The following is an 18,598-nucleotide window of genomic DNA, read 5'->3' on the forward strand; positions in this document are numbered from 1 at the left end:
TACGCACCGGATGCGGAGAGGCCGGATGGTCACCAGATACGTCAGGTACATTACGGAAGACACAACAAATCGACATTGCAACGTCATCTCATTGCAGAAGCACTGTCGCTGGCTGATGTAAATCGCTGATGGGCGGGCATGACCCCATCCGCTGTATGACGGTGCATTGCCCATTGAGGTCCCCCGGCCGATAGCGTGATGGCCAGCATGCGGTGGCCTGGGAGAAATACTCATAAACGCGAGAAGAAAAGACGGGCACTGTGTGGATTCGATAGCACTGCGTTGGGATATTAGCCGCCTGTGCGTGAGCATTTTTCGGTGACGCCATCGGTTTGTTTTCGGGTGGTGGTCGAACGGCGTACAGCTCGGGGCAGGGTCTAAAAAGCCGACATGAAGCAGACACTTGTTCCCCGAAACGGCTCTGTCGATCGCCTTAAGACCTTCAACAATCGATGCAGTGCAATGACGAGACGTAAAATGGCGATGTCGAGACCTGACCTGAGGTCAAACACCCCAAAAAAAGGCGAAGGAAAAATTTCGCATGCAAAACCAGACAACTCGGATCATAGAACCCTTTGCACCGATCGCTGTGAAACCCTTACCATTGGATCCGCCATGACTTGAGGATTTTGTGACCCTATGTCGGCTCAAGTCATCAAATTTCCTAAGTTCCAAACTTATTGCTTGCAAACACCTCAGTCTTCAGAACCTGCTGGATTGAGTACTTCCAAATTTTCACCACTGGATGCATCGTACCTGATTCTGCCTTGCCGTTGAAAATTCGATGACCGTAGGTCAGGTCTAAAGTCTCCATTTTGCGAATAACAAAATTCTCACTTGCAGGCAACTCAGTTCCCAGAACTTACCTAACCGATCGCCGCCAGATTCACCGTTGGATGCGCCATGCCCGATACTCTGTTGCAATTGAAAATTTGGTGACCCTAGGTCAGATTATAAGTCATTAAATTTCAGAACCGTTCACTACCAAACCTTCACCATTGCATGCGCCATACCTGATCTCCACTAGCAGTTAAAAATGTGATGGCCATAGGTCCGATTAAAGTCGTCAAATTTTACAAATTCTAAAATTTCTGCTCGCAGGCAACTCATTTCTCAGAAACTACCAGTCTGATTGCTGCGAAACCTTACCATTCATTACGCCATTTACCATGATTCCCTGTTGAAGGTGCAAGTACGTCAAGTGTTATTTATAACTATGCCTTTCCCTGGCATGCTTAATCCCAAGAAAACGTGCAATCTAGTTAGTCTGGCCTTATGAAGAAGGCGGTGTCGTTTGTCACTTGAGTTTCTCCTTAGCGGAGGTGTTTCTAAAAGTCACGCGCTGAATTGTGCATGATGCCATCGCGGTAAAACAACAATGGCGGTGGTCCACATGATGGTGTGTGGGGAATGCCGTTCTGTCATGAATATGTACATGCCTGCTCAGCAGCCATTTTTCCGAAAATCTTAGCCTTAAAATGTTAGAATTTTCCATGATATTGAGGAAGTCGATAAGTTTCATGCGTGTGCATACGTAGCACACCCAGTTTTTTAGGGTTGCGCACAGTGAAATGGGCTCCCATATAAAAATGGCATGCTAAGAGCCTTAACATTTACTGGCCGTAATGCGAGGATTTTCTTGGATGGGGTCGCAAACTTTTAGAGTGGGCCCACAAGGTTACGTGTCCCTCCCCCTTGGCGAAATCCTAGATCCGCCCTTGCTTCCTGGACGATGTCTGCCTCGCCGGTCGGGGCGGTGGGGGGAGCCGGCGCAACGTGGGGGAGGTGCTGAAACGCCTCGTGGTTGCAGGTCTGAGGTTGAATCCCACCACGTGCCAGTGCATAAGGCCCGAAGTAGAGTACCTCGGCTACCGGGTAGGTCAAACTGGTAGCCGCCATAGGCGGATGCTGCTCACGCAATCTTAGGGGGGAGGAATTGACGTATACGAAAGTCGGATGAATAAGGGATATGTCGGCCCAGAGATATCGCTGCTGAGGACCGGGATCGGTTCCTCAGCGTTTTTCGGTAGCCTGGAATATAGCTGTTCACGAAGCGGTGGCATGTTTTGAAGATCTACAGATAGAGTAATTTGTGAGTTATGCGTACGAAGATTTCGATGTTCCGATTGCCCCGTAGCCTTACACCCCACGGCCAGCGACCGCGCCGCACTGAACCTCGGCACCAGTGACATCACCACCCCGTGCGGAGCGGGCGGAAACCCGACTTTTGTCATAGCCCATCCACGGCATCCCCTGCGGCGAACAGAGCTTTGCACACGACACGCAAACGGTGCAAAACGGGAGAACAGGATTCGGGGCTGGGGTGTTCTGCTGGCGTTGTGTGTTTGTGTATGTTGTATGGTACAACACTGTGTTTGTTAACGGAAAGACATTGTGCCATTGGCACCTTCTTAGGTAGATAGGAGCTTGTATTAAAATGACATTAGAATGGTTACCTACAAGGCCAAAGAACACAAAGTGAATGCAGCTAGAAAGCAGATAAATGTTGGTTGATGCAGATTGTATTCCCGGAACGTGCTGAAGAAATAGCCATAGCTCATGCTTTGCTGAAGAGATTGCTGCCGGACACCCATCATTGGGTGGAGTTTAGTAAAGTCTGTCAAGTTGTAGGCCAGATTGTACATGATAGAAATGTGGCAATGCACAGTTCTTGCTGATGAATGGATGCATGCATCTGTATAGTATTCTCTAATGTTTGTGTATTATGTCTCACTTCAGGACAAGACAAAAATAGGTAACAGTAAGCAAAGAATACTGGCATAACTCAAGATGTTCCGCAACCGCTTGTTTGGTGGTGTGTGGAAGCCAAAGAACCCTCATTCACTGGAGCACCTGAAGTAAGACTTGCATTGTATTGCCTGTTTCAGCTAACCTTGACCTTACAGTGGTAATTAAGAGGCCAGTTGGTCTGTTTATCCCAGTCTCTTCCAGCTAATGTTCAGGTAACAGCAGTGTCATGTGGGGATGTAATTAGCACAGGATGTTATACATGACATCAGCCCACTGTGAATCATGCCTAGATTTGAGCTGCCCAGTTGTGGTTGACAATACCACTGGCTACTTTGGATGGAAGAGCATTCCTACCATGTATGACCAGGTGCTGAAGAAGCTCTGGCAAGGTTGAAGGTTCCAGCTGTACTAGGCATAGCAGAACAAAACTGCCAGCTGTGGCACATCATGCTTTCACTTACCAGACCATGTTGCCATGGCCTAAACCACTGCATAATGCGAGCAGAGCTTGGCCTTCCTGCAGGATTACATGTCCAGGCCCAATTATACATAAATATTGCAGCATAAATAGCATATATCCATGAAAGGGGAATATTCAATGTCAATCAATGGAAGATAATGAAGAAAAACTTTCCCATCTTCAATGTTTTAACATGGCTGAATGCAAGTGGATGTCACTAGTCATATCAAGTTTATAGTCCAACTACTTATTTAGCACTTTCACAATAGTGCTGACCAATACATGTATCATGTGCAGCATGTATATCTCAGTATGCATATTTGTGCGTTTACATCATGGGGTAGCACTCTTTCAGTGGTCACTAATCCTCAAGTCACATATTATGACACAACATATACAGGAATTGTGCATTACATGCACATGTTTTAATCATGCTTGCATGTGAATACATACAAGGTAAGTCATTCCACACAGTTCCATCAGCAACCTATTCTAGTGGCCAGTCAAGAGCATGACACTTAATGGCAGGAAGGAATGTCTGTAATATCACCCAGTGAGTTCAGTTGGGAGCTGGTTATATACTTCTGGCACCTGGGTATGGATATACCCTTTCCTCACCTCAGTCCTTGAGTGGGTACATAGCAAACTGTCCTGCCACATGCTCCAACAAAGTTCTTGACTGGGAAGTTGGACCTGAGCAAGCCTGTCTCGTGCAGGAGAACCTTGTGTACCGGGCTTGGTGTGCAGTCGTCTGCTGATTGCTGCATGGTCAGCCAACTCGACCTCTCTGGCAGGGTGGACGCATGGTGCAAAAACCTTGTGTACTGGGCTTGGTGTGCAGTCGTCTGCTGATCACTGCATGGTCAGCCAACTCGACCTCTCTGGCAGGGCAGACACATGGTGCAAAACCTTGTGTACTGGGCTTGGTGTGCAGTCGTCTGCTGATCGCTGCGTGGTCAGCCAGCCCGACCTTTGGCAGGGTGAATACATGGTTATATTTATGACGCCCAAGGATAACCCGAACGACGAAGCTCACAATTGTGAAAATTTTTGTCCAGTTTTTTTTGCACTACTACCATAAGGAAAAATCCAGTATCTGGCATACGGGGAGACGGGAGCCATGATGGGATGGTGAAGACGCTATCTGGGGTGGGGTAGCGGGCGGGGAAGGGGCTGACCAAGGGGTCTGTGCGGCAGCGACTGACGTGTGACACAGGTGCGTCGCACGACACCGTCTGTTCGAAGGTGATACCATGTGTTTTACCTCACTGTAAGCTGCGAGGGCGTGCCGCGAAAGCTGCCTTTGAAATTTGGGAGTTAACTCGTTGGCTTTCGGAAAAGATATGCTGTGTTTGTCACTTTAACCTGGAGCGTGGTCGTGCGGGACCATACGTCCAGAGAACAGAGAACATTCTCCATACTGGAGATGCGCGTTGTGAGATCGCTCTTCCTTCCGGTGATGGTGGTTTCCGGAAGCACCTGAGTGTCAGCAGCGTACCGCAGCGTACTGTACTGCTTTCCGGAGAAAATAACATGTCATTTGTGAAAAGTGCTGAACAACAAGGGCCCAAATGCCGACCCCTGGAACACGCCCATGGTGTTCTGTGGTCGTGAGGTCACTGCGCCTGGCAGCGTACCACTCAAATTTTGCACCAATAGGTCGTCGTCAGTGGCGTCAAACGTGTTGTTGAATCGATCAGGCGCAGCAGCGGTGATGTTTCTCCGCCCTCGGCGGCTGCGAGTATGCGGTGCGTGACGGATATCAGCGAGGTTTCCGTGGCGGGAGGAGTTGGCAGCTGTGCTGAAAAGCGTGGAGGAGATGCCCATGGGGATGTACCTGCAGGGCTGCATCTGCGCTACTCGCCCCACCAATTCACGGCGGGAATGGGCGAGGTAGGGTTTGGTCCGTAGGTCACCGGGTTTTTGGATGGGGTGGGTCATTCGGTGCCTGCAGGATGTAGGAAATTCGTAGGAGCTCATATTGTGGCGGATGATGTCGTTGGTAGCAGGGAAACTGGCCTTCAGCAGTCTGATGCGGTTGCCGTCCGCTCCCCACGCCGCCGGGCTGCGCTTGGTTTGAAGATGGCGTTTCTGGATGTGTATATATTCGTACATACATGTGTACATATGTATATATGTATGTGTGTACGTATACATTATATGTATATATATATATATATATATATATATATATATATTTATACATATAATATCTTTGAAAAGGTAACGCGTGCTATAAGTGGGGATCGCCAATGAACAATGAATGCAAAAAACATTAATAAATGTTCATATTAACTGAAGGAGCATTATCCGTTCGGTTTCATAGGAGATCTGACGGGCGTTTAGAGACATTGAGAGGCAGGGTTTAGTGAGTAAATCGTCCAACAGGCTTTATAACGAGCGCAAGCGGCTAATGCTCATGGCGGAATGCATTGCAATCATTTCGTTGGGCGCCACCTAGGAAAGCCAGAAACTTGTGCCAATGTGTCAGGTACGTATCGGACAGCTTACGGCCTGTACTGAATTCGTTTCGGTCATTACAAAGTGGCACAGTGGCTCCCACCCAAACCACACTACCATACTTAAAAAGTGAGCACACCTTGGTACAGATCTGCGCAGCACTGGAGCTGAGAACGATCGGATTGTCGGGGGAGGGGGGGCGGGGACGTGTGGTGAATGGCTGAAGATGATGCTCATGCAGGGGTCGCTTAGTGGCCTCAAATCCCGACCTCCTCCGGCACCGCCCCTGCAGGCCGGCGACTCGACGATTACCGATTGGCAGTGGTTAATGGCCCGGCCGGCCGGCAGGTATCTCTACAACGTGCTGCAGCGGAACCAGACGGTCTCCGAGAGCAACCGCGGTCTGCTGGTGGAGACGCTGCGCTCCATCGCCGAGATCCTGATCTGGGGCGACCAGAACGACAGCACCGTGTTCGAGTAGGTGGCCGCACGACGCCGGACGGCCGGCCGACGCGGGAAGGAGGGAGGGAGGGAGGGAGGGAGGGAGGGAGGGAGGGAGGGAGGGAGGGAGGGAGGGAGGGAGGGAGGGGAGGGAGGGAGGGAGGGAGGGAGGGAGGGAGGGAGGGAGGGAGGGAGGGAGGGAGGGAGGGAGGGAGGGAGGGAGGGAGGGAGGGAGGAAGGAAGGAAGGAAGGAAGGAAGGAAGGAAGGAAGGAAGGAAGGAAGGAAGGAAGGAAGGAAGGAGGAAGGAAGGAAGGAAGGAAGGGAAGGAAGGAAGAAAGGAAGGAGGGAAAGAAGATAGGGAGGTCTGTCCGGTTTAGCAGCGCTGTGGGGGGAGCACTGTGTGTGTCTGCACTGGGTGAGTCCATGAGATGGTCGGTGGACTTCGGTTGGAGTCAGTGGGCTGTGTTCCGGAGTCCAAGAAGGCTCTTGTCAGCTCCGGTCGGGCTTGTGATTGGCAGGCTCCAGATGAAGTGAGTGGAGGCGAGATTGACCGTATGATACACACGATGTGCTTGAAGTGAGATAAGGACGAATGGTTTGCCCCCGGGGCCGCAGCCAGGATTTTCCTGTTGGGTGGGGGATGGGGGGGGGGGGGAGATGGAGCTTGTTGGGTTATTAGTATGCCTATTTTTAGCTGTTTATCGGGAGCCATCTATGGTAAACAACAACAAATTCTGACTACTCGCCCATCTCCTTCTTCCCCACCTTGGCTGCGTTCCTGTTGACCGCAATAACTTTAACTTCATGCTTTGGTGTTATTGGATGTATTTCGGTTGACCAGCCAGGTCTGGTAATGCAAAGACACTTATTTTTGCATCTACGTAGCTTTCAAAATTTTGTACCCGGGCCATTATGCAGCAACGTCGCTTTGGCGGCTGAAGGTCAAAATGTGGAAAAAGACACCATTTGCTTTCAGTGACGACATGATGTCAGCCTAGCCTCAGGCATGGAGGCGTGATGTACGGCGGCTTTTGGGGATTTTCAATGAGTTTCTCGCTCACTTGACAAAAAACGCCTGAGAAGCACGTCAAGTTGTGCCTGCCAAAGTTGCTCCACCTTTCGTTGCTCACTCGCTGGAGCGTATTCAGCAGACGACGTGTTGTGGCCTTGACCAATTGGCTCCACGCAGAGCCATCCTTTACATGAATGGGAACACCCAGGTACATTTCAAGCTCAGAACATCGTGGGCGACAGGAAGTACAGATTGTTACAGCGGTCGCCAAGGTCAAATGGCCGAACAGCGGTCCTGGAATAGGTTCCGAATACTGTTCAATCCGTTGCGTTGTTGCTGCTGTAAACGTAACAACATAGAGGCTGGCAATAGTGACTGGATGATGCACGTGCACGCGCGTTAAGTAAGCCGGGATCTTCTGTTGTAGCTTCTTCTTGGAGAAGAATATGCTGTCGTTCTTTCTGAAGATCATGAAGCAAAAGTGTGGCAGCTACGTATGTGTCCAGCTACTGCAAACCTTAAACATTCTCTTCGAGAACATCCGGAACGAAACCTCGCTCTGTGAGTCCTCTGGAACATACGGCAGCCGGAGCTCACCACATTCACTCCGAAACGAACCGTTCTGTGTTGTACCGTTGGGTGTGTTATCACTTGCTATCGTGTCCCATTTGCTGTTGGACGTTTGATGTTTGATGTCATTATGACCGCGACATTCTGTAACCACGAACGAGCCGCTGAAGTGCTCAGTTGACAAACGTCATGTTATTCGTGTTGCCTGGCCGCACTGCGGCATTTTCGTGTTTTGTCCATTGACACATTGGGGGCGTGCTTTTCGGCAGTACCCCACCTGTTGGCCGGTCCTCTGTAGCGTCCGGTTACAATTTCAGACTACCTGCTGTCGAACAATCACGTTAACTCGATTATCGTGCACAAGTTTGACTTCTCGGACGAGGAGGTCATGGCGTACTACATATCGTTTCTGAAGACGCTGTCCCTCAAGCTCAACACCCACACTGTCCACTTCTTCTACAACGAGGTGAGCTGCTGACTGCAAGGGGTGCGGCAGTCCCGACTGCTAGAGCGTATGAACACGGAGCCGGGGCGTGGAAGGGTCGTAAACGATCAGTCTCGTCGTGTCGGGTGGCGGCACCGTTTGCTGGTGATCATGTTGTTGCAGCGGGTCGTGTTAGTGCATATTAGTGTCCACTAAGCGGCGAAATTGCGTATATTTCTCCTCCAGAAGACATCAAACACCGTTTCGTTCAAGGCAGATGATGACGGAAGTGGCAAAAATGTGTGTGTGTAGGGGGGGGGGGGGGGGAATATTACAGCATTGATAAGTGAGCATCATGTACTCCTGCCGCCTCGAAAACGATGGCCCACTTTTGTAAGTGTGCTACACTGAAAGCGCCCAGTACGTATGTGGAGCCGCTGACGGACCCCTCCGCTGAGGCGTCTCTTGGCGCGTGGCGGGCGCAGAGCGGTGGCACTGTGACGGCGCCTCGCCCCGCGCGGCGGCGTGCCGACGGTGACGGCGTCTGCTCTCGCAGCACACAAACGACTTCCCGCTGTACACGGAGGCCATCAAGTTCTTCAACCACTCCGAGACGATGGTGCGCATCGCCGTGCGGACACTCACCCTGAACGTCTACCGCGTGGAGGAGAGGTGAGCTCCGCACCAGCGGTGTTCACGCTGGCGCTGGACATTTACCGCATGGGGCCGGGAGGGGAGGAGCTAAGCCCTCGGGAAAGTGGCGGTAGGGGTTGTTGGTTGTCGTGTCCGCAGAAGGAGGTTGTTGATTGGTTGGTGGTTGGTTGGTGGTTGTTGTTACTTGTTTTTGATTGGTTGTTGGTTGTAGACTTGCGTGTTGACGCGGTCTGGTCAGGGGGCATTACGACAGGGGCGGGTGTACACCTACCCACGGCTGCGGCTAGTGCCAGTCTGTGCGGATGCAGCGCCCACGCACGGGCTTGAGGCCACGAGCTCGTCTGGAGTTGTCGGGCGATGTTCGCGTATGAGGATCTCATCAGACCGCTCTTGAGTTGAGGGGGCAACGCCCGCCCGAGGCATGGGTGTCACAGGTCAGTGCTGGCCGCTGGTGTTCGCGTAAGAGCCGAACCGCAGGTGTCGCGGCCAGGTGACCCGGTGACCTTCCCATGACCTGACCCGTGCGGCCACCGGAGCGGTGGCGGCGCTGTCTGGGCCTCCCCCGTGTGTCCCTTGCGTGTCGTCGCCGCCCGCCCGCCGTGCCGCCGACTCCCCTGACGCCCCGGACGCCCGCCTGCGCTAGGTCCATGCTGCGCTTCATCAGGGACATGACGGCCGTGCCCTACTTCTCCAACCTGGTCTGGTTCATCGGCAACCACGTGCTGGACCTGGACCAGTGCGTACGCAGCGACTCCAGGTGAGTCGCGCGCGGCCGCCGCGCCGACGCGAGCCGGGCCGGCAGTCGGCGGTCGCAGACGGGGGTGCGGTGTAGGCGGCGGGAGCGGAACGATGCTGCCGCTGGGAGGGCCGCGTGATGGCCTCTGTCATCACCGCAGGTGACGTAGCTCGTTCGGGACTCGGTGGTCGGGGTGTGGGTCGTGCTGGCGAGCTGTCGTCTGGACACGGGAGTGTTACGGAGAGGCGCCAGCGGTGTGCTGGCTGAGTTAGCATCCTGCGATCGCGACGATTCTTCGCGCGTCCCGCCAGCGCCGCGCCCTCGCCAGCTGCTGCGGCACAGTGCTCTCCCGAGCCGACGCCGCCGCCGGCTGCAGCGGCCGTCCGACGGCGCCTGCCGCGGGGCCGGCGCGGCGCCGCGAGTGCCCGCTCCTCGCCGTCAACGGGCATGTGGCTGACCGTGTCCCCCCTCCCCCCCCCCCCCCTCCTCCGGCAGTCATCAATCGCGCGGACGGCTGGCCGACCTAGTGGCGGAGCACCTGGACCACATCCACTACCTCAACGACATCCTCTGCCTCAACATCGAGGAGCTGAACCAGGTGAGGCGGTGGCCGTCCCACTGCCGTGACGACGGTCACAGAGGCAACCACGTTTCCCACCTCTGCGCTTGGTGGCAAGATAACATCACATTTTCGGCGGGTCTCCGAATCGCTTTTTTGAAAGTGCGAACAACTCGCCCTTTGGTGGTTTTGGACGCGCTGATTACGAATACTGTGTTATGGGAGATAATGGTGGAAGGAATCCCGCGATCTGGTTAGCATGTTTTCTCTATCCGCCAGGTGCTGACTGAGCATCTGTTGAGCCGCCTTCTGCTGCCGCTGTACGTGTTCCCGCTGGCGCACCAGGACCGCGTCACCGATCAGCAGGTGGGCCGCCAGCCGGCGCGCCAGGTTACCGGCCCGCGCCTGCCGCGGCCGGCGCGTGAGAGTGTGGTTAGGGCGGGGCACCGGCCTGCGCCTGCTGCGGGCGGCGCGGGGGCGCTCTGCACCCCCGCGGGAGTGTGGTCAGGGCAGGGCACGGAAGCTGCCGCCGCTCAACCGGCTGGTGCTATGTGTTGACGAGCCGCAGCCAGCATCGGAGTCAGTCGTCGCTGAGCCGGCGCCGGCCTCGCCTCCCACTACACCGCCGTGTTGCGCGGCCGTGTCTGCCGTGGCCAGGCGAACCTGGTAACGGGCCTGCCGGCGGCGTACCCCAGCGGGGCGGGCGCCCGTGATCGAGCGGCCGCCGCAGGGGTGTCAGCTGAGCGACCGTGCGCCGCCCCGCGTGACCGGGCGGCCGCCGCAGGGATGTCAGCTGAGGGACCGTGCGCCGCCCCGCGTGACCGGGCGGCCGCCGCAGGGGTGTCAGCTGAGGGACCGTGCGCCGCCCCGCGTGACCGGGCGGCCGCCTCAGGGATGTCAGCTGAGCGACCGTGCGCCGCCCCGCGTGACCGGGCGGCCGCCGCAGGGATGTCAGCTGAGCGACCGTGCGCCGCCCCGCGTGACCGGGCGGCCGCCGCAGGGATGTCAGCTGAGCGACCGTGCGCCGCCCCGCGTGACCGGGCGGCCGCCGCAGGGATGTCAGCTGAGGGACCGTGCGCCGCCCCGCGTGACCGGGCGGCCGTCGCAGGGATGTCAGCTGAGGGACCGTGCGCCGCCCGCGTGACCCGGCGGCCGTGTTTCATCAGCCGCGCGTCAGCACTGTGGTCTCGCTGTTCCTGCTGTCGCAAGTGTTCCTCATCTTCACGCACCAGCCGCTGGTGCGCCTGCTGGCGCGCATCATCCTCACGGCCGACCAGCACCTGCTCTGGCGATCCGCCTCCGTGAGTATTTTCCGCTCTGGCGGTCCGCCTCCGTGAGTGTCTTCTGCTCTGGCGGTCCGCCTCCGTGAGTGTCTCCTGCTCTGGCGGTCCGCCTCCGTGAGTGTCTTCTGCTCTGGCGGTCCGCCTCCGTGAGTGTCTTCTGCTCTGGCGGTCCGCCTCCGTGGATGTCTCCTGCTCTGGCGGTCCGCCTCCGTGAGTGTCTTCTGCTTTGGCGATCCGCCCCTGTGAGTGCCCTCTGCTCTGGCGGTCCGCCTCCGTGGAGTGCCCTCTGCTATGGCGGTCCGCCTCCGTGGAGTGCCTTCTGCTCTGGCGGTCCGCCTCCGTGAGTGCCCTCTGCTCTGGCGGTCCGCCTCCGTGAGTGTCTTCTGCTCTGGCGGTCCGCCTCCGTGAGTGTCTCCTGCTCTGGCGGTCCGCCTCCGTGAGTGTCTTCTGCTCTGGCGGTCCGCCTCCGTGAGTGTCTCCTGCTCTGGCGGTCCGCCCCTGTGAGTGCCCTCTGCTCTGTCGATCCGCCGCCCGCGCTCCCTCGTCACCGGACAGCCGCTGCCGTCCACTGACGCCCCCCTCCCCTCCCCGCAGACGGGCGCCTTCTGTCCGGGATTCGTGCCGCCACCGCAGAGTCTGGCGCAGTCGCTGGAGGCGGTGGCCACGCCGGCCGCCGAGCCGCCGCCGCCGCCGGCGCCGCCCGCCGCCTCCTCGCCACGGCCGCCAGGTATGGCGTGACGCCGGTGCGAGGGAACGCTTCTGTCGCACGCCGGCGCACCCGCTGTTGGATTGCCCGGCACCTGTAGACGTGTGTGGGCCGGCTGGAGGGAAACGCGCAGCGGCTGACGCGGGGGGGGGGGGGGAGACCGGAGGGTTGAACGCTGTGTTCCGTCTGTGCCGCCGCCGCCGCCGCCGCCGCCGCTGCGTGCCGTGGCGTTACTGTTCTCCGTCGCCGCACCTCGCCCGTGCCGACGCGCGCCCCGGCCGCGGGTGCTGCGCGGCAGACCGGCCTACCGACGCCGTCTGCCCTCGCCGCCAGCCGTGTACGGCCTGCCGGACCTGGCAGACTCGTGCAACTACACAGACGAGGAGAAGCGCCTGCTGAGCCGCGGCGCGCCGGCGCGCGAGACGGCGAGGCGGCCGAGGCGTCGCCTGGCCCCCGGCCCTTCATGGCCACCATTCTGGAGTCGCTGGACTGCACGCAGAACGATTACACGGCGCTGTTCGCGCTCTGCCTTCTGTACGCCATCGGTCACAACAAAGGTGAGCGGGCTGGCGCTCTGGCGCCAGGTTGAGCGTGAACTGGCCACGTACGAGGGCTGAGCGGAACTGCAGCGACGGAGTCGGGAAGAGGGGGCGCTGGATAGGGTGTATGTGGCCTGAGGATGCACGCACACGCGTGGTTTCGGCGTCTGCTGCAAACTGGAAAGACTGCGGTGGCCAACGCTGACCGGGGTGGGGAGAATGGGTTTGGATGGGCAGGCTTTGTCAGTTTTGGTGTCACACGTGTTCCGGGTGTTGGAGGTTTTCTGGGCTTGTATGGATGGGTTTCGTTATCCGTGAGTGACGTATCTCTGCAGAAGGGGCAGCTGAAGCAGGCAGCCACTCTTGCCGGCTAGCTGCCGGTGTGCCATTTATGGTGTTGATAAGTTGCTCTGACCTGGATAATCGGACACCTAGCTTTGCAATGAAAGTATTGCTTAGAAGTTAAATGCATGGACACTTGTTTCAAAATGTTCATTTATGAGCGTCATCGCCTCCAACGCCGCCAAATTTCGCGAACGACGTGCGTTTTTGGTTGGGACCGACCCCGGCCGGTGGGCGGCGCACTTCTTTGGTTGGCATAAGCAGCGGCCGGTCATGGACGCACGCCTCTGACCCCGCGCGTTGTCGGGTGCACGTCAGCTGACCGGTGCCCTTTCCCCCGGCGGCCGCAGTGGAAGGTAACCTCGGCTGGCCAGCGCCCGCCGCCGGCTGGTGCTGACCGGCCGCATGCTGACCCCGCTCTCTGGGCTTCCGCCGCCGGCTGGTGCTGACCGGCCGCATGCTGACCCCGCTCTCTTGGCTCCCGCCGCCGTCACGGCCGGCCAGCGCCCGCCGCCGGCTGGTGCTGACCGGCCGCATGCTGACCCCGCTCTCTTGGCTCCCGCCGCCGTCACGGCCGGCCAGCGCCCGCCGCCGGCTGGTGCTGACCGGCCGCATGCTGACCTCGCTCTCTGGGCTTCCGCCGCCGCCACGCGCTCGTCTGTCACGCATGCGACCCTGTTGTCTGTTCAGCAAGGGCGGCTTTTTGTCCAGCTTCTTGCTGTCTGCGTTTGTGGTTAGCGTCATCGCGGTGGTGTTTTATTCCTGGTCTGGATGGTTAAAAGAGCTCTTATTTGCGCTTCCATGGGAGTGGTCGTCTGCCTTTTCTTCAGTGTCAGCAGTTTGTACTGGCTTGCGTTCAGGCACGCTTATTAATGACTTTTGCGACACAGGCGAAGTCCTCAGCTTCTTCAGTCTTCTTCAGAATCTGTGAGATAAGGCTTATGAGAATAACCCAGTATATACGACATATTGTCTTACATATGGGAGACCTTGGGACAGTTCGAGATGAATAGCCGCTGAGTTTATTTTATTCGACGTCATTTCTACACGGCGTCTGTCCGGTGCGTGCGCACCGGGCGTCTGCGCGCACATCTGTACACGCTGACTGTCGGGGCGCCCGCCAAGCCGTATGTTCTACAGCGGAGGTGCCGCTGCCACTCGCCGTACTCCCTTGGCCGCGTCTGTCGGAGCGCGTCCGCACCGCGCAGGGCTTGGTTCTGGCACGGCCGCGCCGCAGCGCCGTAGCAAAGCATGGGTCTGCTCTTGGCTGCATGTGTTTCGTAGCTGCCTGAATGCTGCAGTTGCAGGCACGCTCCTTCTCGTGACTGTACCCTTCGGGACTGTCGTGAATGCCGTTGTAACTGGGATGGTCTCTGGTCAGGCTTTCGTGGTGGAAAGAAAGACAAACCGTATTGTGAGCGTGCCGCTTGTCAGATTTCCCAGGATAGAAATTCATTCAAAACGTTCGTTCACATTTGCTTTCACCAGTGTTTCTGGACAGATTAGCGTGACGTAAGTAAATGCAGACTCGCCCTTTTCGTAAACGGACATAAGTAATCACCGTTCTAAGCTAGGAATGTAGTGTGCGCTGGCCGATGCCTTAGCATTCTTCATCTAATCGTGGATATATGATGGCAGACATGATAACCATCATTGTTGATCTGGTATAAATAAAGCTTACCGCCGATAATCTTCGTCCAAATGCCTCGAGAGAACGAACCTGGGTTGAGAAGCGTTCTCTGCTTGTGGTCATTACCTATTACCTTAAGTCGATCCGCGGGGCATTCTACTCTCCGTATCCCTTTTGTGTCGATTATTGTTACCGCTGTGATTGTCTTCGTCATTGCGTTATATTTCATCAGCTCGTCTCATCTAGGTGTTTCCATGCGCGCCATCACGGTCATCCGTGTATTATGATCCGTTGAGTGTCCTATAGAATGGACAGTTCTCCATTGCCTGCCAGCATGTGCCTGCCCCCCCCCCCCCCCCACGACGCTTCCTCGTGCCTTTTCGGAGCTGATTCCCCACCAACCATCTGCTATACATAGCCGTTTTCTGCCACCCCTCCCTCCGCCGCCCTTTCCCCACCTCGCCACCTACGATGTCCCGTGCCGTTGTCTCCGTGCCGCCCGTGACGCCGCCTGTCCCCCACCTCGCCACCTCTGGTGTCCCGTGTCGTTGTCTCCGTGCCGCCCGTGACGCCGCCTGTCCCTCGCCTCGCCACCTCTGGTGTCCCGTGTCGTTGTCTCCGTGCCGCCCGTGACGCAGCGCTCCGCCGCGCGTCCTCCGCCGGCAGGCATCAACAGCGAGCTGTTGGACACGGTGCTGCTGCCATGCGGCGACCGGGCGCGCGCCACCTACAACAGTCAACTGGCGGAGCGCGTCATCGGCATCATCGCCGCCAGCTGTCTGCCCAGTGAGTGACGAGCCGAAGGCGGCCGAGCTGCGCAGTCAGGCCAGCTGTCTGTGCAGTCTGCGGCTGCCCAGGGCCCGCTGACCTGCTGACCAGCTGCCAGCTTTCAGCTGGTCAGCAGCCTCAGTAGCGTGGCCTGGGGCGGTGATGTCCCCGCCGGTTGTCCGTGCTTTGCTGGAGACGATGCTTGAGTTAGGTAAAAATCCTGCAGCGTCCCCAGCAGAGTTAGGTGTCCTCTTGAACTCATGGAATATACAAAACTGGTTTATAAACCACAGGATCCGGCAAAACAACGCTGCATAAATGCAAGGCGTTCTTATGGGATAAGGTGATTTCCGCGCAAAAATCCTCGTTAACCGCAGTTTAGCTTGCTTCCCTGGAGCAGCCGAAACACCATACCATTCATTGTGCTGGTAAGCATGTGGCAATTCCATTGCAAGCACGCACATCCCGGACCGTACGCTGCGAGACCGCAGGGGGTGTCCCAAGTGTGGCGTTGCCCTGGCCGGGTGGCCGTCTCAGTGGCCGCCGCTGACGGGGGCGCCGCCCGCCGCCAGACTCGTGCGTGCGCCTGGTGACGCTGGAGCTGGCGCTGGTGGTGCTGCGCCAGCTGGTGCTGACGGCCGGCGGCAGCGTGCTGAGCGACGCCGACCTGGCGCGCGTGGAGGGCGCCCGCGAGCAGGCCACGCTCACACTGCGCAACTTCTACAAGGTGGGACCATGCTCACGTGCTGACGAGGTGCCGCGACACGTGCCGATCAGCCGGACAGTGCGGGCTCTGGGGCAGCACTGCCCTGACGGGTCTTCGGCAGGGCGAGGACCGAGGGGCAACGCCGCGCGCGGCTCTGGGGCCGTGGCGTGGTACACGGCCGATGTGGGACGCGCCGCCCCGCTGGTGGCCGGCCGAAAACGGCGACACTTATCCGAGCATGGCGACACAGCTGCTCAAAGTCTGCCACTGGCGCATGTCTCTCGACAGATGTCGCTAGATGGCTATAGACCCTTGAGGTTTGTAACGTTCTGTCAAGACCATGATTCGCACTCCCTTGAAGAACCTGTCCCCTTCTTTGCAGGTGAAATGGTATTGTTCTATGGGACGGAACGTGGGAAGTTCTACAGTATTATGTGATCATGGCGTTATAACTTAATCCTCCTCAGTCTTTTCCGGTGCACAAACGTCTGACCAGCATTGTATCGCCATGGTAGCACCGCTGTGAACTGAATCGCGTAACACGCGCGCAGCGGATATCAGACGATTGTAGGCGCCGTCGTCGCCGCTGGTCACGGCCGGGTCCGGTCGCCGGGATCGACATCACCGTGAACCCCCGTCCCCGCAGAGTGAGGAGATCTTCCTGGACATCTTCGAGGACGAGTACCGCGAGATGCTGAAGCGGCCCATCAACGTCGAGTATCTGATGATGGACGAGCGGCTGCTGCTGCCGCCGGCCGGCACGCCCATGTCTGGCGTCGAGTTCAGCCGCCGTCTGCCCTGCGGCGAGGTGCGCCACCCACTGCCGGGCCGACCGGCTGCGCGGGCTGGGGTGGGCGGGCGACGCAGACTGCAGGCGCTGGGAGACTCATGTACTGGTCAGGTTCAGGGGTCGGGTGAGGTGCGGGACGTGCACAGCTGGGGAGGCGTGAGGGAGGGAGGAGGCGGGTGTGTTTGAGAGGCCTGGAGTGGTCACCACCCCGTGTCGAACTGTGCCCACTGACGCGCTCCGCGGCCTGTCCCAAGTAAGCTCCTTGCCCGCCTTCCCTCTGGCCACACGCCTTACGTCTGACGGCATGTCCTGCTGGGCGGCCAGGTGGAGCGAGCCCGCTGCGCCATCCGCGTGTTCTTCCTGCTGCGCGACACGAGCCTGGCGCTGCGCGACGAGCCGGAGACGCAGCTGCCGCTGTCGCGGCCCGACCAGTTCATCGGCGTCGACGAGACGCTCGACCTCAACAACAGCGACCTGATCGCCTGCACGGTGAGCGGCCGCGACACGGCGCGCAGCCGCCGCTTCCTGGTCATCGACGTGCTGCAGCTGCTGCTGGTGGACCCGGACCCGCGCCGGCTCGGCTGGGGCCTGGCCAAGTTCGCCGGCGCGCTGCAGGACGTCGAGGTGACCGGCGACAAGGAGGACTCGCGCGTGCTGCACATCACCGTGCACGGGCCGGCGGCGGCCGGCGCCGCCGGCGCCGCGCCCCTCCTCAGCGCGCGGTTCGTCTTCGACGACCACATCCGCTGCATGGCCGCCAAGCAGAAGCTGGTGCGCGGCCGGCAGAAGGCGCGCCAGCGCAAGATGCACGCCATCGGTCGGCTGCTGGAGCTGCCCGGCCACATGCACCCGTGCCCGTCGCCGCCGCCCGGCGCGCTCAGTCGGCTGCGCGCCGAGCCGACGCGCCGGCCGGCCGAGCGCTGCCGGCCGGGCGGCGCGGCGCCAGCGCCGCGGCCGCTGCTGGCGGCGCCGCCGGCCGCGCGCGCGCGCCGCGAGCCCGCCCCGGCGGCGGCGGCGACGGCGGCGGCGCCGGTGCCGCCGGTACCGCCGGTGGCCGCCGGCGAGGACATCGCGCTGGAGAGTATCGACAAGTCGTCGGCGGCGCTGGCCGTCGACGAGACGGAGACATCGTTCTCGGCGGCGTCTGCGCGCGTACCGGCCTCGGCCAGCAGCGACCTGTTCAGCGACGCGCGGCACCTGCCGTCGGCGGCCGACGCCGCGCCGTCGAAGCAGAGCGTCGCGCCGGCGCTGGCCCCGGCGGCGGGACGCCACCTGTCCAGAGAGGGCGGCAGCAAGAGCGTGCCCGACCTGCCCGACCGCGCTCGACAGACCGACCAATGAGGGCCGCGATAGGCGGCCGACGTCAGCGCGGTGGGCGAAGCCAACACCGTGGCGCCAGTCAAACCGACCGACGGGAGGAGTCGGGAGTGCGGTCGGTCGGTCGGAGAAGGCGGAGACTGTTGTGTCAGCAATGATTTAGAGGTCTGAGAGCTCTAACGAGCTCTAGAGGTCGCTCGGATTTAGATGCTGGCAGGCGCGAAGTAAGAGAGTCGACTGCGGCCCTCACACTTCCACTGAGTAATGTATTTATTTTTACAACAAAGGTTATCAACTACGGTGTTGTGTACTGTGATTATGGAATACGAGACTGAACTGTTCTCGGTTGTGAATTCCTCGTCATGTCGTCGCGAGCTGGGTGATGAGCTGGGTATCGGCCAGCGAGCGGCCGCTGGTGTCCGGAGCTTCCTGGTCTGCGGCGCTGACGG

At 58.6% G+C, this 18,598-nt stretch overlaps 1 protein-coding gene across 1 annotated transcript; it reads left to right on the top strand.

Annotated features, from left to right (window-relative positions):
• Positions 1-2,771: 2,771 nt before the first annotated feature.
• On the top strand, positions 2,772-18,173 carry LOC119113582 (protein CLEC16A homolog). Its single transcript, XM_037237874.1, has 18 exons — positions 2,772-2,858; positions 6,020-6,148; positions 7,553-7,686; positions 8,013-8,161; positions 8,676-8,791; positions 9,417-9,530; positions 10,005-10,107; positions 10,348-10,434; positions 11,235-11,369; positions 11,946-12,078; positions 12,391-12,447; positions 12,480-12,614; positions 13,289-13,294; positions 15,235-15,354; positions 15,909-16,063; positions 16,689-16,850; positions 17,157-17,698; positions 18,113-18,173. The coding sequence occupies exons 1-18, from the start codon at positions 2,791-2,793 to the stop codon at positions 18,171-18,173; spliced, it is 2,406 nt and encodes an 801-aa protein (XP_037093769.1). The 5' UTR covers positions 2,772-2,790.
• The last annotated feature ends 425 nt before the right edge of the window (positions 18,174-18,598 follow it).

Source organism: Pollicipes pollicipes, unplaced genomic scaffold (assembly GCF_011947565.3).
Source record: "Pollicipes pollicipes isolate AB1234 unplaced genomic scaffold, Ppol_2.1 Scaffold_7262;HRSCAF=8765_pilon_pilon_pilon, whole genome shotgun sequence".
NCBI classification, from domain to species: Eukaryota; Metazoa; Arthropoda; class Thecostraca; order Pollicipedomorpha; family Pollicipedidae; genus Pollicipes; species Pollicipes pollicipes.

Bases quoted from the DNA above. Each gene is read 5' to 3' on its own strand.
- LOC119113582 (XM_037237874.1), top strand. From the start codon at position 2,791: ATGTTCCGCAACCGCTTGTTTGGTGGTGTGTGGAAGCCAAAGAACCCT. The intron at 8,162-8,675 runs GTGAGCTGCTGA...CTGCTCTCGCAG, and splicing joins TCCACTTCTTCTACAACGAG to CACACAAACGACTTCCCGCT. The intron at 15,355-15,908 runs GTGAGTGACGAG...GCCCGCCGCCAG, and splicing joins CGCCGCCAGCTGTCTGCCCA to ACTCGTGCGTGCGCCTGGTG.